This window comes from Coturnix japonica, chromosome 4 (genome assembly GCF_001577835.2).
Source record: "Coturnix japonica isolate 7356 chromosome 4, Coturnix japonica 2.1, whole genome shotgun sequence".
Lineage (NCBI taxonomy): Eukaryota > Metazoa > Chordata > Aves > Galliformes > Phasianidae > Coturnix > Coturnix japonica.
In genome coordinates, this window is record NC_029519.1 from 79,530,480 (window position 1) to 79,543,383 (window position 12,904).

Here is a 12,904-nt window from a genome sequence, read left to right on the forward strand (position 1 = left end):
CTTATGACATGATTTTATAGGTAGATTACTTCATTGTATTGATTGACACTATGCACAAGGAGAAAAATAATTACATCTGTCTGCCATAAAACATGTCACTGTTTCAATCAAAGTTACTATAACAGACCTCAGATTTCTGCAGAAAAATTAAGTAAAACACACAGAAAAAAATAGTGATCCTGAGTGGAAATATTAAATTGTCTCTTCAAAGCATAACTAAAAGGCCAAAAATATGTCAGACTGAAGGAAAAATATAATCAGACATGAAATATCTACAAGAGGAAGACTCATTGTGTTCCTTCTTATGTCCAATCTAAACCCCCTCTGGTACAACTTGCAGCCATTTCCTCGGGTCCTGTTTGTTGCCTGGGAGAAGGAAGAGGCCAAGCTATTCCACGTCACAACCTCCCTTCAGGAAGTTGTAGAGTGCAATGAGGTCTCCCCTGAGCCTCCTCCAGGCTAAACAATCCCAGCTCCCTGAGCCGCTCCTCATAAGCCCCGTGTTCCATACCCCTCAGCAGTTTTGCTGCCCTTCTCTGGACACGTTTCAGGGCCTCAGTGTCTTTCTTGTAGTGAGGAGCCCAAAACTGATCACAGTACTTGAGATGCTGCCTCACCAGAGCTGAGTACAGAGGGATGATCACCTCTCTGCTACTGCTGGCCACACTATTTCTTATACAGGCCAGGATGTTGGCCTTCTTGGCCACCTGGGCACACTGTCAGCTCATGTTCAGCCAAGCATCCACCAACACCCCCAGGTCCCTTTCCCTTTCACAGTCATCCAGCCATTCAACCCCAAGCCTATAGCACTGCATGGGGTTGCTGTGGCCAAAGAGCAGAACCCAGCACCACAGTTCAACACTAGCACTTACCTTACATCATACCTTATCTTCAAAAATAGTACAGAAATACTATTCTAATTTTACCACATTTGCACAATACTGTTCTCAACAATTTTCCAAAAGAAGAGAGCTGTGTTAATTTATATAATCTCTGGCATTATATTCATATTTGCATTTCATTATTGTGCAAAGCCCCTAGGAACAAAATCTAACCCATGAGACACTATGGACAATCTCCACAAGCAATATTTTCAAGCTACACATAAAATATCAGGTAAATATACTTAAGCCCTTCACAAAAATTTAATTCTTCTTTCTTATAAAAGCCACCAATGGTCTCATAAAAGTAATTATCATTCATTTTCTTTACTAGCATGAAAGTGAGACTAAGAGGCACCAGCAGTTAAGGGTATATATTGTATATTTCATTTGAACTAAAAATAATCCATAGAATCAAAGTTATAAGCAGTTATAAACTCAGAGAACAAAATGACTTTATATTTGTACCTATTTGTGAAATCGAAGCCAGAGAACAGAAGTGCATCTCCGTTATTAACTTCAACAAGGTTCAAAATGGAAATTCTAATTATTCTTTTGAATCATTTTTTAAAAATAAATAGATGTCACTAACTCTAATGTGAAAAGAAGACACGTAGCAGGATACATCTGTTAGACAATGACTGGGTAAATGGGTACTCCAGCAAGTTCCACTACTGTTAGACTTGTGACAGCCAGAGAAAGTTTTAATTAGTTTCCTAGTTCAGGGCTGCCTAGAATAAATGTAATTCTGTCACTTCTAATGCGTTCTCATAATCAGTTAATAGATTCTTTTTTTTTTGCCTCCAGCTCAGACAACCTTCCTTTCTTACAATTTCTTCTAAATCAATTCACAGGTTATCCATACTTTCTCATCTGGAACACTAAAATTCGAGTTTTAATGCACCATACTCCTGACTTGCTGCTGTGTTCTTTCACAAATCCAGACCTCATTTCTGCATTACTTCCTAGAGTTTCAGTAGAAACTACTGAATCTTCCACCATCTGCAAATGTCACACACTTACAGGCCTATATACACAATGAGTTTAGAGCCTTAATCCTCCTCCACACGCACATCTTAAACAGATCAGAAAGGACTGATGAGCACTTATGGTGCCTAAAGACAGATTGATGCTACACAGTCTCTGTTCTTTCAAGCACCCTCCAAAATCATAGAGTTTGTTATCCAAAAGGATCTTCCAGATTACTCAACTCTTATGCCAAAATGAAACACAGAGTTATCTTGATGGTGCTAAAAACAAAATTTAAAAAAAAATAGAAAAAAAAATATAAAACTAATTTCATATATACAGGGTCATAGGATGTTGTTCACTTGAATTCCTGATCAATGTCATATCAGAGTGTTCAGAACATGTGCTGTGGTCAGGGTTACCAACCAACAGCACAGCATCTGCCTATTACACAGAATCACAGAACGGCCTGGGTTGAAAAGGACCACAATGATCATCTGGTTCCAACCCCCTGCTATAAGCAGAGTCACCAACCAGCAGCCCAGGCTGCCCAGAGCCACATCCAGCCTCGCCTTCAATGCCTGCAGGGATGGGGCATCCACAACCTCCTTGGGCAACCTGTTTCCGTATGTCACCCTCTGTGTGAAAAAACTTCCTCCTAATATGCAACTTAAACCTCCTCTGTCTCAGTTTAAAACCATTCCCCCTTGTCCTATCACTATCCACCCTCATTGCACTTACGAGTTCAAATAAGAATTAAATATTTTATTTATTTATTTGCCAGAATAAGTTCCTTGGGAAGCTGTCACAGAGTTCTCTCTAGAGCTCAATTTGTGACAGCGGGAACAAACCCAGGGAGAGAAGGAACAAAAGTACCTCCCTTCTCTAACTGCACAGTGCGGCATTCTGATGTGGAACAGAAACACCAACCAAATGACAAAACCATAACAGAAGCACTTGAAAATTTTTAAGGAGACTGAAGTCATTGCACCTAGTGTGTATGTGCAGTTCTTGTGGAGCTAGTCACAGCATAAGCAGACTGCAATTCAAACCCAAACAAAGATAAATGAGATACTATTCTTACTTGACCAGACTGTTTATGTAGGTTTAAGAAAGAAGGAAAAAAAAATCAAGCTGGGATGGTTGTCAATTTGTCTGAGAAAAACATAGAGCAACTGAATATCTTAAGCTAAAATTGCAACAGATAAACACATTCTGAAGATAGCACACTTCTCACTTGAAGTTTTCAAGATTGTGTTTATACGGATCACAAAACATGTTCTTGTCAAACACACTTTACTGGATTCAAACCAGAGGAAAATAGGTAAAACCAGTTATTTCTCTAGAACAAGAAATACATCATATGTTCAAAAAGTATGAAAAGAACCATCTAGAAACCTATGAAATAAAGAACTAAGTATAGAAATAATTCAGAAATTTTGAATAAAACAATAGGCAGGCATTGCTCTTGTACATCTAGTCTGCATATCATTTCCTCTATCCTTACTGACATACTGCTGGAATAGAAAATAAATATAAAATTTAAAAAAATATGACTGTAAGGGCCTTGGGAACCTTAGTTGAATAAATCCACATCATATACAGCAACCTGTAATTGCTGTATTTATATTTGTTGAGGAACACTATCAAATTAAAATCTAGCTAAACCAAACAACCAAAGAAAATTAATAAACAGCAAAATTACAGCGAAGCTTTTGCTGTTACATTCTCTCTTCTGTGCACAATGTTGAAAAAGAAAGTGGAAGGAAAATAGGAAACTCACTCACATTAAACTCAATAATTTGCTTTTTTCAGCAACAAACCACGGTGCCACAGCAGCATCACTTCCCATGCCAGCAGGTTAACCAGACTAACAGAGAGCTCATGACTTAGTTTTCAGTTCATGCTGCAACGACTTCTAGATTTTAGCACATCCTTCATATCGTCAGCAAAAATATGAAGGTTTCATAGAATCATAGAATCACCAAGGTTGGAAATGACCTAAAATATCATCCAGTCCAACCATTCACCCATTACTAATAGCTCCCACTAAATCATGTCCCTCAACACAACATCCAGTCTTACCTTCAACACCCCCAGGGTTGGTGACTCCACCACCTCCCACCTCCCTGGGCAATGCAAGTGCCTGACCTTGAAACCATTCCCTCTGGTCCTAATGAAAACCTTTAAAGAATTCAAGTAGTAGGGATTTATATTTGAGATCTGTTTTATTCTGAAAACAAAACCGTCATGAAATCTAGTCTCAAACTCAAAACAAGGTCTAAATTTTCTATGCAGCAGACCAAACCCGAGATTGACAACACCTATGAGAAAACTGTTAGTAACAGGTGGTTGGACAGATGGCTTTGGTGGAATTCTTCATTTTTATCTTAGCTAGCATTACTAGGAGAAAAACGATTTAGGTGTTTCAAATAATGAGGCAAACCATCTTAATGCTTACTAAGATAGTTACATAACTAACTATTACAAAAAACAGTACAGAAGAATAAATCCACCAGACAACAGTCTCAGAAAATTACTCTAATGATGACAGCAGTTTTATATCTACAGCCATATTTCTCCAGACCACATTACTCCTGCCTCTGTCCATGCATTCACAGCACATTTAATTCTGTACAAATGCAGGAATCTTAATATGCATAGATCTATAAAGATGTTCTCTGACCACATAAATCTCATCTACCTAGTTAAAAACTGTATATCAGTAATGTGTGTGAATATGTCTAATAGGATGATAGGGATTTGCCTCAGTTTGAGCCAGGAAAGGGTCAGGTTGGATATTAGGAAAAACTTCTCCAAAAGAGTGGTCAGTTTTTGAAACAACCTGCCCAGGGAGATAAAATCACCACCCCTGGAGGTGTTCAAGAACCATGGAGATGTGACACTGAGGTACATGGTTAGTGGGCAATATTGGTGGCAGGTAGATGGTTGGACTAGATGATCTTGCAGGTCTTTTCCAATCTTAATATATTATAATCATCATGTATATTATACACGTTACCTAACATCATTTTCATCATATCATTTTAGTCCATGTTTGTTTTCAATGTGAATTTGTGTCCCATCGCAACTCAGCAAACCAAAGGCATGTGATCCAGCCAGATCTCTAGCTTAAAACTGACTGACTCATAAATTTTTATCTGCTGTTGAAAGTCAAGCATAACTAAACAGTTGTTGCTACTGCATTAACACTCATATCTTCACACTGTAAATTATTTACAACTAGAACTTCTTAACACATTTGAACAGAGCTCTCCTCTATCAATCACAAACAAAAAAACTACTTAAAAATTTACGATCTAATATTATTAAGATAATTACATATAATGAGTAAATATAGCATCACGCTAGTAGATGAAACAAAAGAAATACAAGACACTCACCTGGGTAACGAGTGGCTCCAGTAGCCTCTCCACTGTGAGAGTCCTGATTTCCAAACTTTTGGGGTCCCATTTCAAAATGATAGGTGACGTTGCAGAAGTCATACTCCCTGTAGGAGACAAAACAACACCAAATCCATGAATATTCACAGTGCAATATCAAAATCTGGAATATAATTTTAGGGACTAGAACACTTGCAGTTCTTTTGCACATATAACATTTCTTCATAATCCTGCTCATCTTGTTCCTTTACTCCTGAAACCTCCCAGGTACACCACTGCCACATCCACCAGGTGATTAACCATTTCAATTCAGAAATTCCTTCTCTCCTACACCCATAAGGACAAATATGTTACCAAGCTGCATACATCCAGCGCTGGATGTATTTGGTATGGATTTGGTAGCAGGGATCTTCAAGGTGTCTGTAAGAGGAGACCATAGGATATCTCGTGCTGAACAAGTCTACTTCCAACCAGTTTCACAGCAAAATCAGTTTGAGAAACAACTCTGTGAATCCCAAAGTTAGAGCAGGAGGGGAAGTTCCCCTGAAAGTCCCTGAATTTTAGTAACAGACCACAGTGGTCCAAGGATAACATAGGTAGGATTTTCTGAAGGGTCTGTAGCCTGGGAAGAGCCCACATTGGAGCACTCTCTTGACAGAATTTGTGTCCCACGGATAGAAGCAGGTACTCCCTCACCAAGGACAGTGGCTTATCACCAGGCAAGGTCAAGTCAGCACACAAGGTATACATCCTGACTTTCAAATAAAAGTACCCTGCAATAGCTAAGACTTCTCAATTTTTAAAACAAGAACAGTAGCACTCATTCAAAAACAAAAAGGGATGTTCTAGACTATCCTCAATTGCTTACCATTTCAAGTTTTCAGGAATTTTTTAAGAATTCATACAGAAAAAGTCATCTATCAAGTTGCAAGGTGCATACAAATCTGCCTCACAGAGCTGGAAATTTGCATGGGAAGCAATAGAATTATGAGGTGACAGGTCATGTCATTTGTCAGCCAGTTTATCCACTAAAACACACTGAAAAATCTGATTAAGTGAATGCTAATTCCAGTTTAACTATTTCTTTCAGTATAATCATGAGTAATTGTTATAATAATAAAACAACTAATAGTCCCATATAACAGAAGACTGTAAGAAATGTAGTGGGGAAAATAATATTTTAGGCATTGCCTAAGATTCATATCAAGTCCTCTTTACATAATATCCCAAATGTTAAAAGTTGTTAAAAAATAAAAAAAAAAATAAAAAATACCACGTTTAGCTGACAACTTACTTACACTAATACTAAACAAAGAACTTAAGCAAACAAAAATCAAGAGTACAAAAATTGCTCCTTCAATAGCAATCTACTTTACAAAGTTGATTTCAATATGGAACACGTTCTGCACTTGTCAATATCATCTAGTACATTATAAGTTCCACTGTTTTAATGAAAAGAATGTCTGACAAATTAGTGCCAATTAAAATCAACAGGCTGGTAAGATTATGTAAAATTAATTCACCGTCTGTGAAAGATTTTCACTGCATTACTAGCAGACAACTCTGTAGTTCTTGCACAAAAAAAGGTAGATCAGAACTCACTGATCACTGCGCTTATAAATCACATGTTTTTACAGGCCTCAGTCTGCTCTCATTTACAAATATTTAATAGCAGAATTATCTGATAATATCTAGTCACCTAAAATTACTATTATGCAGCTTCCACTGTTGTGCAAAGAATCATAAAAGCTTCATGCTTCATAGTGCTGAAAGTATCTAAATGTATCATTATACCTAAGTACGAGATGGATTCTAGTTGCTGTAAAAATGGTCAGTTCTCATTTTTTCATCAGATAACATCTAATTATCTTTCAGAACCTACAAGTCTCTCTAGAAAGATTGTTACTACTCCGGCTGGACTCTGTATTCACAACAGAAGTTTTAGGCAGACAGTGATTCCAGTCAGTAATTTGAGTTCTGATACTTATAAACCTGTGAGATAGTTTCTTTCTTTTTAATAAGCACACTTTTCCTCATTAACTATTAACATGTATGCAGAAACATTCACCTCTCACAAAGCAAAAAATAATTAAAAGCTGTAACATAGACCGAAGTCTACAAAACAAATGAAATTCAGTGGATGGCAATCAAGCAGGTGACACAGAATGTAAAGTGGACAATCTAATGTTTCAATAAGAAAAGTGCCTCAGTTTCAACCTTCATTAAGAAATAAGAAAAGCATCCTTCAAATTTCAGTATGAAAGGATAAGCAATGCTTTCAACTATAAAAGATACACATTCACGATAAAGCCTCATTAAGAGCTCATAAAAGTTTCTCATTTGCAACAAAATTTACTCCAACAAAACAAACAAGTAAAATAAAACAATTAGTGCATTTTTCAACATTGTTCTAGTTGCTGTCATAATAAATGTTTCAAATAAAAAGAAAAAAAAAAAAAAGTGAAGAAGTTACCTGCACAACTACAGGTATGTCAAGAGTTCATATTTCCTTGACTAATTCCTCTTTGCCATTTCTACAACTATCCTCTTCTACTGAATAGGTGAATAAGGATTGCTCACAGCTGGAGAAACTAAAGGATGCTGATAATGTCTTATATCTACTTGGACCAAATATCCGCTAAACTGTTCCCTTCCAGCACTTCAGTGGAAAGAAATTACTCATAACTTTAACCCTGGCTCACGGTTGTTCAGTACGCATAAGGAAGATATCCTGTGTGATCAGAGAATAACGACATCTCATAACATTTCTCATACATAAAAATCTGTTATGATGTGTAGATGGAAAAAGAAATAAGGAAAAGAGATCCCCTTTCCTACAACTATCTAGGCTGAAATGATACCCATTATTTTCTTAGGTACCCTCTCTGGAGTTTCCAATTTATTGACATTTTTTTTGAATGCTCAGCAACACTCTTAGAGAAAAATCTATATATCTAAAATATTAAAGTACATTTCTTGTCTAAATTCCAGCCTCTGCAACTCAGAAATACAAACTGAACATTCTTCAGGGCAAGTCCCATTGAATTAAACTTACATGGCTGCATAGTTAAGAAGTCATTCTTAGTAGGAAGTTTCATTCAAACTTATTCTATGTTGTTGGCATATATTATCTACCAGAAGGCTGTGGTTACTAAGCAGGAATTCAAAATTTGATATTATTAAATAAGGAAAGTGTGTTAATAGCATTTTAAACACCAGAATTCTAAAGCTACTTTACATAGATGACTGACAGTACTAATTCAGAAAATAACTCAATACTATTTAATAAAATATGTAAGGGATGTTATTGCCTAACTGTACTCCTCACCCAGAATATGTGCTACAATACATGCACCTCTTGTTTTCAGATTCCTCTCAATGCAGCAATACAGGATTTTCTGTTCCCTACCCAGCCCAGCAGCTTCTTCAAGGTGAATAAAATTGCATCAGAAGTCTGTCTTCAAAGCATCATCGATAAAGAAAACAACTTTTTATTTTAATCACTGATCCACTGGAGTGGATTATACTATAGCCAAATTCTAACTATGGCAGTGGAATTCTGCATTAAAATAGCAGCCTCTATAAATCTAAATCTAAGTAGATAGCCCTGTGCATTGCAGAGGAGTTGGGCAAGTGGACCTTTAAAGGTCCCTTCCAATTCAAGTGATTCTGTGATTTTACAATAAAGACAAAAGGAGGCAAAAATGCAAAATAATAGTTAACCATTTTTTTCCAAAGTTTATAATAGCTCTAATACTTGATGAGATGCATGCGGACTATTAAAAAGAATGTATACTTCACTATACTTCACAAATTGTTCCTTCATATCAAGTCTATGAGCCCAAACATGCTTTCACATTCATGCCTTAAACCAATGTAATCTTTAAGGCTGAGAGGCCAGCTCAGTTCTTTCTGTGTTCACTTTTTTTTTGGTTTGTTTTTGTTTTTGTTTTTGTTTTGTTATGCCAGTGCTATAAATTCCATCAGAACCTAACCTGGTTGAAATATAACTAATCCTACAAAAGGAAAATGAGTTTTCAGTTCCCTGCTTCACTTCAGAGCCACAAGAGGGACAGCATCAGCAGCAGGAATCACTCTGAACACAGCAAAGATGATGGGGAGGGACTGGATTGGATTTGCATTGGCAGCATGGACACAAACTGCTTGGAGGTGCCTGAAAAGCTGAATGATAAACATTATGTGCTTTCTTGGATTGTGTCCTTATGTTTAGAACTGTGTCAAAACAAAAACTTTTCAACAGCTTATGCTAAGAGCATGGAATTCCTTGTGGCAGGATACACAGTGGATTGCAACACATACAGAAAAATCCTGTCCAACTTCATAGAAGCATTTTTGTGCTACACTGAGAGTTAGAAACCTAAATACTTGACTGGTTACATCCCTTAATATGCCCATGGAGTTGAAGTGCATGCCATCAGTGATACAGAAGAAGGACTAGGGGTAATGGGATGAAACTACAGCATAGGATGTTCCGCACGAATGTGCGGAAGAACTTCTTTACAGTGAGGGTGACGGAGCACTGGAACGGGCTGCCCAGGGGGATGGTGGAGTCTCCTCTTGGAGATATTCATGACCCGCCTGGACGCCTACCTGTGTGACATGGTGTAGGGAGCCTGCTTTGGCAGGGGAGTTGGACTCGATGATCTCTAGAGGACCTGTCCAACCCCTACAATACTGTGATTCTGTGATTCAAATCACCAGGCATGATTACAGAGCACATAAGAGCACAAACCAGCTCAGATCCTAGCACTGTGCATAATCTGGGGATCTTCACCTCTGAGATAATCTGTCTGACAGAGGACTGTGGTTATACATACATATATACATACATACACATAGCTGAGATTCTTCTATTTCCATGCATCTATTGGCAATATTCAATACTGCACAGATACTACAATACTACACAGATACACAATACTCAAGATACTCTGGTATCTTGTCTGAATAGTGAAGTGTTATTGTAAGAAATCTGATATTTAAGGAGTCTGGCTTCCAACACTGTCCACCATCCATTTGCCCATTTTCTTTCTCAGGTAATACAAGAACAGAAGATGTTCTCAATCCATTTCCCCTTCTGCCTCAATTAATACATGTAAAGGCAGAAGGACATAGAAAAGATTGAGCATGCATAGCAATTGCAAGGAAAGGAAATCAAGGGAAAATACTAAAAGTCCAGAGATTAACAATGAGGAGTAAAAGAGCAGTGAAAAAATGAGTAGAGAACACATCACTTTCTGCAGACAAAACCACATCTCATTAGTCAGTGACAGCCAGTACAGCTTCCAGCAGAGCTGGCTGAAATGATAAAAGTTGACACAGGCAGTTCCTGTCACCTTGCTTAAAAAAGGGAAGAGGAAAAAAAAAAAAAAAAAGAAAAGAAAAAAAAATTAGGGAAAAAAAAAGATGGGTCAAGATGGTTTGGAGGAGTATCTGTCTCTACATGTTTAAATAATAAGTTTATGACATACTTGATTGTTTTGTTCCATAAATGTGATTCTTCTCTCTTCTTTCATAAAACTTAGGCAGGTGAAACAAACCAAAATAAACCTTTTGGCCCCAATCCCAACTACACGGAATTTTTTACTTGAGCTTTTCTAAGCTTTAGACTTCCTCTTGGATTCACAGTCTTCTCTCCTTCTGCTCACCCTCCACCTCCACAGTGGGTCGAGATTCCCATCTGCCCTCAACAAAGTTCATATATGGAAGCAGTCCACTAAGGCAACTGCAATTCTACCCAATAAAACATTGGCTAAGGAGGAAAAAAAACCTTGACAAGGGGAAGGTGATCTTGGTAACAAAGTCAACATGATGGTGACCACAGACTCTCCTGACATAGAAACGGAAAAGTTATAAAAAGGCAACAACTGAGTCACTCACATTTCTCAGTCACGTTAAGCCGCTCCTTCTAGGAGACAACTGCCTACACCAGGAGCTGATTGAGTTGAGAAGGAAAACTACCCTTAGAAATTAAAGAGACTGTGAAAAACTCATACAGAAGGTGTAAACTGCAGTGTAAGGGTCAGGGTAACAGGAAGATTCCCCCTACATCCACCCACAGGACTTACATCCCTTTCTCCTTTAAGTGATAGTGTTTCACAACTCTGCACAAAGTATAGCTGCATGCAACATTCAAATTATTTCAATGTTGCATCTACACATGGCTTAGAAAAGAAACTCTAGTTTAAAGGCTTGCTGTTCAGTGGAGGTGGTTCAGAGTTGACTATCAGGCAATCCTAATGTGAGAGCTCAATCTAAGAGGCAGTGGGTGTGTATTATGTTGGGTCCAGCAGCTGAGCTGCAACTGATCATACCAGGCCCATTTTAGAAAGAAGGAAAAGGTGATTTGTAGAAAGCTACTAGGAATAAAAGGGGGGAGGGGAATTGCTTCCTATTTTGTTCTCACAAACATTAAGACTACAATTCCTTGATATGAAAATTAGTTTACTCTAAGATAGTAGCATTCATTCTGAAAGAAAGTGCTTGAAAACAGATTTAAACAGCCAAGAATAAATCTCTATGTTTGAATATTTTTTCTTGTATTACTCACAAGAACATGCTTTTGTCCACTGCATAACTTTTAAAGTAAGGGTAGAGGAACTTCCTAAAGTGCTAGGTGAAACAGAATTGGTAAAAAAAATAAATAAATAAATAAATTAAAAAAAAAAAAAAAAAATCTCTATCAAAAGGGAGTCAAAGCCCCAGCAAAAGACTGTCAAGTCACAACTGTACAAGTAAAGAGTTTCCCACAAATCCCTGTGTGTTCACACAAGTCCTCAGTGCCTCCTAAAAGAAGTCTTCTCACAGACTTTTGGAAGTGATCAAAGCCTCTGAGATCAATGCTGCTGAGATGCTAGTTCACACAGGGTCACATTGCAAGCTAAGAAAAAATAAAGGTTTTAAATCAGGTCCTTGGTGCACAGTCTGTGCTATGCATTCTCACTCCATCAAATCCCCCTCAAAAAATGACATCAAATATGTAACTACTGTGAAATAAAACTTTTCAGTTATTCATATAGTTCTGTTCCTACTAGAGACAGACATTAAATTAATCCCAAGCCTTGCAAATAGAGATAAATAAATTCTATTCACTAAATCTACTTCCACTGTGTTATTTTTATTCAATGTGTGAGACTGGTACAGGTAATGCCAATTTATATTTTACAAGAGCATAGAAGTATGAAGTATCTTTGGTTTAAACTACTGCACATTTGCTCTCCTTGAACACAGAATCATTCTCAATAAATAAAATAGTTCTTTAAGAAAGAAAAGAAGTCCTTAAAAGTGGCTCTTAACCATGAATTTGCAAGTTTCTGCACATAGGGGTCATCCTTTCACATTTGCAATTCCTCAAACTTGGAAACTGCAGTTAACATTAACTCTGTATTTCCCTGCAGCCTGTCTTCACAGAATCACAGAATTATCAAGGTTGGAAAAGACCTAGAAGATCATCTAGTTCAGCCATTACCAATACTTCCAGGCTAAATCATATTCCTCAGCACCACATCCAAGCGTTTCTTGAACACTCCCATGGTCGGTGACTCCACCACCTCCCTGGACAGCGCATTCCAATGCCTGACTACTCTTTCCGAAAAGTAATACTTCCTAATGTCCAGCCTGAATCTCCCC

General features: G+C 37.5%; 1 protein-coding gene across 2 annotated transcripts in view; it reads right to left on the reverse strand.

Annotated features, from left to right (window-relative positions):
* CTNNA2 (catenin alpha 2) overlaps positions 1-12,904 on the reverse strand; it is a 424,920-nt gene that overhangs the window by 364,330 nt on the left and 47,686 nt on the right. For both annotated transcript variants that reach the window (XM_015862648.2, XM_015862647.2), the window contains exon 2: positions 5,255-5,361. In XM_015862648.2, the coding sequence (XP_015718134.1) occupies positions 5,255-5,356 (102 nt within the window). In that variant the 5' untranslated portion in view covers positions 5,357-5,361. The remainder of the gene's footprint in view (positions 1-5,254; positions 5,362-12,904) is intronic.